Raw genomic sequence first — 6332 nt, 5'->3', positions numbered from 1 at the left:
ATGTGGTTTTTATAAGAGGTTAATAAAAAAATTTATTGTATTGGAAAAGTAAATTTAGTGAATTATTTGTTTTTTCACAAATTCTAAGCAATATGGATTAGGAGAGGAAATACTCATATTTAAAATATTGAATATGGTTTTTATAAGAGGCTAAAAAAATTTACAAATTAGCTTAGAAAATAATGAATAATTAGGTAAGATTATGATAAAATCTGGCAGAAATTTTGGAAAATCTGGGTTACAGTTATTAAATTTCAAGATTTTGGGTGTCTCAAGAGTTCTTGATGGTGCTGAATCCATTCCCACTATTAAAAAAACTCTTCAAACACCCCAGCCTTTTTTGAAAAACGAATTACTAGATTCCAGCAATAAAACTAGTCCAGGCGAATTTGTGACGTCAAAGCGTTTATAAGTGAATGTTTATGTGGTACTCTATTTGTTATACTCATAGTTTAATCAGGCCATATTTTTGCTGTAAATGAAAAGATTTTGATAAAATTAGGTAGAAAAATTTAGAAATGTTGGTTAAACAGTTAAGTTTCTAGATTTTTGTTCTGAAGGGTTTTTGATGGTGTTGAATGTATTTCTACTATCAAAAATAAGATTTACACACTCACTCAAACAAATTTTTTGGACAAAAAATAGATTATGACAAAAATGATCATTATGACCTTGTACACAATACCGTTGTTATATGTTTTGAAGAAAAAATTTTAAACATATTTTAGAATCAAATTTATTTAGAATTCCACTTAAAAATTTAATTGTAAACTCTTTATTCCAAAATTTCCAAATATTATTAAAATGTAAATATATATATATAATTCATTTACACTCACCCGAAGGCTGCTGCCTAATACAGTACATTATGAAAACAATAACCGGAACTTAATCTAGTTGGTCTTTAGGACAACTTCTCCCACCAACTCTATCAACACTACAGCAACTGCGCCATGTGTTGCACTTCATGAAGATCGATGGCTTCATTGACACGCAATTGATACCATCGTGGTCTTGTGTCAAACAGGAATCAGCCATCGTGTCTGTATCATACCTACTCTCCGGTTCTGGTGGATGTTATATGTCTCTGCTTCACACCGCAGTGAGACTTTATCTTCACTTGACCAAGTAAATCTTTAGGCCCAATCTTTTATATATATATACATTACTCCTCCCCTGGCAACATAGAATAGGAGCCGAATTAGAGATGGGTAATCTGAGCAGAGTTCTAATAGTGGGTGCCACTGGATACATAGGTAGAAGGTTTGTAAAAGCCAGCTTAGCGTTAGGCCATCCAACTTTCGTTCTATGCAGGCCAGAAGTGGGGTTTGACATTGAGAAGGTGCACATGTTGCTCTCCTTCAAACAGGCTGGTGCCAAACTTTTGGAGGTATAACCTCTGCACTCTATATAGTATTTACGCAAAAACAATGAAAAATTAATTGCAATCTGCTATAGCTTTATGTGCAGGGAACTGATGTAGGTTTATTTGCAGGGAACGTTTGAAGATCCCCAAAGCCTTGTAGCAGCGCTGAAGCAGGTTGATGTTGTGATAAGTGCCATAGCAGGAAACCACTTCACAAATCAAATCCTTCAACAGCTGAAATTGGTGGAAGCCATAAAAGAGGCTGGGAATATTAAGGTCAGTAGTCTTAGGTATTATATTTGATGCTTTTAACTTTGAGCTCATAAAGTATTTGGAGGCTCTTTTTTTTCCTATAATAAAAAGACCAGACCAGTCTATATATGTGTATATATATATACGGGTAGGAAGAATATGGGTATGTTTCTTCCTGGAATGCGACAGTTTCCTAACCAGCCTATCAAATTATTATACCCATAGTATATAGAAATTTATGTTTTATATTTTCAATTTTACGAAATTAACGATTTAGATGTGAAAATTTATGTTTTATATTTTCATTTTTACTTATACGTTAATTTATAAATTAAATGGTTGGTATGAAATGAATAAATTTGGAGATTTGAATTTTAAATTTTATAGTACATCATACTTTATTATCCTCACTTAATAAATACTATAGTCAATAAACCAGTCAATACTATGCTTTATATTACGTAATAAGTCATTATCATATAATAAATATTATGGTTTATGTTACATAATAAGTCATTATCACATAATAAATATTATGGTTTATATTACATAATAAGTCATTATCACATAATAAATATCACAATTTACTAATATTACAATTATTATCACATAATAAACACCATACTTTACTAATATTATAGGCTCGAAAATCTATAACTCATTTTCATATCACATTTTAATATTATCATTATTTTAAATATTAAAAAGATAAAAATAAAAAATAAAAAGAAATAACTATTTTTGAAATAAATCTCAATTTATTTTTTAGCTACTACTATAAATATTTAATATTTCTTAATAATTAGAAAATCCTATTCCAAAAAGAAATCCTATTCCAAAATAGAAATTCTATTCTAAAATAAACACCAGTAAAACATAATTATAAGATTAATCTTTTCACTTATATCAAACTTATTCTTTAAAAAAACACTGTAACAATAAGATGTAACAATCTTATTATGATTACCACTTTCATAGTCTCTCTTTTTAACTTTCGATCTTTATAATTTCTTTCTCTTTTTAACTTTCGATCTTTATAATTTCTAAACACTGTAACAATAAGATGTAACAATCTTATTATGATTACCACTTTCATAGTCTCTCTTTTTAACTTTCGATCTTTATAATTTCTTTCTCTTTTTAACTTTCGATCTTTATAATTTCTTTTTAACTTTAGATCTACCAAATACCAAACACAAGATTACCACTTTCATATTCTCTTTTTAACTTTCGATCTTTATAATTTCTTACCACTTTCATAATCTCTTTTTAACTTTCGATCTTAATAATTTCTTTTCAAGTTTAGATCTACCAAATACCAAACACAAACCCAGAGATCAAATCTCTTTTCGATTTACAAAAAAAATCATACATATCATTACAATAATATATTATTACAATAACGTATTATTGTTTCACTTTAGGTCAACGTGATCTACCAAGCGTTGAGATCAAATCTCTTTTCAGAACATAAATTTCATACCTACCATTACAATAATATATTATTGTTTCACTGCAGAGATTTCTTCCCTCCGAATTTGGGATGGACCCAGACCGTATGGAGCACGCTTTGGAACCGGGTAACGCTGTGTTTATTGATAAGAGGAAGGTTCGGCGGGCCATTGAAGCAGCAGGCATTCCTCACACGTATGTCTCTTCAAATATATTTGCTGGGTATTTAGCAGGAGGTTTGGCACAAATTGCTCGCCTTATGCCTCCACGTGAGGAAGTAGTTATCTATGGAGATGGTACCGTTAACGTTAAAGGTCTGTCCTGCTACATTTGTTCAGTACTACACCATCAAACAGTCCTATGTTTTATCTGAAACCCTAGTATTTATCTATATATGAATTTATTATTTTCTTTTTCAGCTGTTTGGGTGGACGAAGATGATGTTGGAACATACACACTGAAAACAATTGATGATCCACGCACTCTGAACAAGACTGTATATATCAGGCCACCTCAAAATATACTTTCTCAGAAGGAGCTCGTGGAAAAATGGGAACAAATCTCAGGAAATACTTTGAAGAAAACATACGTTTCTGCAGAGGATTTTCTTGCAGGCATGGAAGGTATATTGAACATATATATATATATATATATATATATATATCACTGTGTTTACCACATTCAGTTTTGTCCATTAACTAATATCAGGAAAGTTTGTATACAGATCAACCTTATGAACATCAGGTCGGAATATCCCACTTCTATCAAATGTTCTACAGTGGGGATCTCTGTAATTTTGAGATTGGACCAGATGCAAGAGAAGCAACAGAATTGTACCCAGAAGTGCAATACACCACCATGGATTCTTATTTGAAGCGCTACTTATAAGCATGATGAAGATTAATGTAGTACAGCATGGGTGTGGCCTGAAATCTCCAATCAAGTTCAGATAAATAATTCATCATTATGTTATAGAACTCTACATTTTTAGCACACAAATACCAGCCAGTATATATTTTCAGTATTCAATATATATATAACTGTATTATTGTGAAAAGCTACCCTGTGCTCACTATCGTGAAAAGGCACTAAGTCATTATAAGTAGTTTTTGATGGTACAGATTTATTTTTTGATATATGATGGTTTTGTGTGGAAAGGTACATTTTACCCAAAAAGTACTGTGGTTTTGCTCATAGAGATGTATTACACCAAGAAAATGAAAATATTCGGTCAAATATTTGAAAGGATCTCGCGAGCCTTTTTTTAATGCTGGGTTGAGTACACAGTGTGCTTTATTTTCTTTTGTACCTTTATGATTAAAGGGGAATTTAAATTTACTTTTATGGATGGGAACTTCTTCGCATGCTTTGTGAGGTGGATTCTATTTCTCTTTACACATATGTAAAGGGTATTGTATGTGATTTCGTTATATGATTCGAGATATTTAATTTAAAATGTTGAAACCTTAATTTTAATAGTCTTTTTAATTGGTTTAAATGGTTTGCTTAACTGGTTTAAATGGTTTGCAAGTTTGACGATTTATTTGCATTGGTTGTTGTTTATTTACAGTTATCTGTGTAAAAGTATGAGTTCTCTTATTTAGTATAGTATGAGATGTCTAAAATGTTTAGTTTTCAATTTTGTGAAAAGTTACTATTAATTTTTTAAAATTTGTATGTATGGTGTGAGTGTGATGTGTAAAATGTTGAGTGTTTATTTCAATAAATTTTAGCTAATAAGATATGGATTTTTTTTAACGTAAAATATATTGATTTATTTATTTATTTATTTTTAATGAAATGTCAATTATATAATATGCTTTCTTTTAGTTTTTGTGATTCAAATGAATTAATTATATGTATTTATATTTTTTTGTTTATGTAAAGTGTTCAATTTGTTTATGTAAAGGGTTTACTGTCTTTTTTTAGTTTTTGTGATTCTAGTGAATTAATTATATGTGTTTATATTTTTTGTGGATTTTTTTAACATAAAATATATTGATTTATTGATTTATTTATTTTTAATGAAATGTCAATTATATGATATGCTTTCTTTTAGTTTTTGTGATTCAAGTGAATTAATTATATGTGCTTATATTTTTTTTGTTTATGTAAAGTGTTCAATTTGTTTATGTAAAGGGTTCACTGTCTTTTTTTAGTTTTTGTGATTCTAGTGAATTAATTATATGTGTTTATATTTTTTGTTTATGTAAAGCATTTAATTTGTTTATGTAAAGGGTTTAATTTTTCTTAGGTTTTTTTTTTTTAATGTGATTTGATATGTTTAAAATTTGGAGTTTTAATTTGAACAAACTTTAGTGGCCAATTTGAATAAACTTTAGTGGATCAATTTGTTAAGATATGTCTAATTTCTTGATCAATTTTATAAGATATGTTTAATTTCTTGGATCAATTTTTTTTAAATATGTCTAATTTCTTTGATCACTATAATGACTAAAACTAGTTTCTCTATTTCTTTTTATAGATGGTGATTTAGTTGTGTATCTTGTTTTGGATATTTTTTATCTCATGTTATTTATATAAGTGTCAAAGTGTCTTTTACCTTTTATGGTCTAGCTTGAGATGTGATGATTTTGTTACTCTCTAGATCAGTGTTTTGTTTCTTGATAGATCCTCTATTCCTTTATTGTACTCAAAGTGCTTAACTGTTCAAATAGCCCTTAGCTCCAAGCAACTAAACTACATGAAGTAATATGATCTAGTGCTTACAACCATGCGCTAGACAGTATCTCTTATCGTAACATTAGCCTTTTTTTTTGTAACCAAAAGTTAGTCTTATTGTTGATATTGGTCAATACCAATATATTGGCCCAATGCTTATATTGGATATCATATCGAGGGTTATATCGGCATATCGAGTGAGGATGTATATAAAATATCGAAATCAGTGTCATATCGTTTCAACTAGTCAGCACACTGACTTTGATATGGATCATCCGATATGATAGATGTTAATTGACAAGGATTTGTCCATCTATCGAAGCCAATAATTGACAAACACAAGTGTATCATATATGATAGGTTTTAATTAAAATCAACTGCAAGGAAAACCAATACGACGATATCCAATATGTGATATTTTCAATAGGGATCTTCCTTCCATGATGAACCTCTACATCAATTAGATAATCCTATAAAAGAACTCAAGTTGAATATCAGTCTTATAACCATGTGTAATATCCAGGACCAGCTGACTATTGGAAGATGACATCTTCGTTTCCCTAGGCTAGCAAAAAAGGGA

The 6332-nt window shown here is 29.6% G+C and overlaps 1 protein-coding gene across 1 annotated transcript; it reads left to right on the top strand.

Moving 5' to 3' along the window:
- The first annotated feature begins 1129 nt into the window (after positions 1 to 1129).
- On the top strand, positions 1130 to 4362 carry LOC149244752 (bifunctional pinoresinol-lariciresinol reductase 2-like). Its single transcript, XM_089368064.1, has 5 exons — positions 1130 to 1390; positions 1496 to 1642; positions 3138 to 3384; positions 3490 to 3693; positions 3795 to 4362. Exons 1-5 carry the CDS (start codon positions 1208 to 1210, stop codon positions 3956 to 3958), a joined length of 945 nt encoding a protein of 314 aa, XP_089224190.1. The 5' UTR covers positions 1130 to 1207; the 3' UTR covers positions 3959 to 4362.
- Positions 4363 to 6332: the final 1970 nt, after the last annotated feature.

Source organism: Pinus tabuliformis, chromosome 8, assembly GCF_031772625.1.
Source record: "Pinus tabuliformis cultivar Carrire ecotype Pingquan chromosome 8, CPIR1, whole genome shotgun sequence".
Lineage (NCBI taxonomy): Eukaryota > Viridiplantae > Streptophyta > Pinopsida > Pinales > Pinaceae > Pinus > Pinus tabuliformis.
The sequence above is the reverse complement of the archived record's forward strand: the minus strand, read 5'-3'. Positions and strand labels throughout refer to the sequence as shown.

Bases quoted from the DNA above. Each gene is read 5' to 3' on its own strand.
- LOC149244752 (XM_089368064.1), top strand. From the start codon at position 1,208: ATGGGTAATCTGAGCAGAGTTCTAATAGTGGGTGCCACTGGATACATA. The intron at 1,391-1,495 runs GTATAACCTCTG...GTTTATTTGCAG, and splicing joins CTGGTGCCAAACTTTTGGAG to GGAACGTTTGAAGATCCCCA. The intron at 1,643-3,137 runs GTCAGTAGTCTT...GTTTCACTGCAG, and splicing joins AAGAGGCTGGGAATATTAAG to AGATTTCTTCCCTCCGAATT.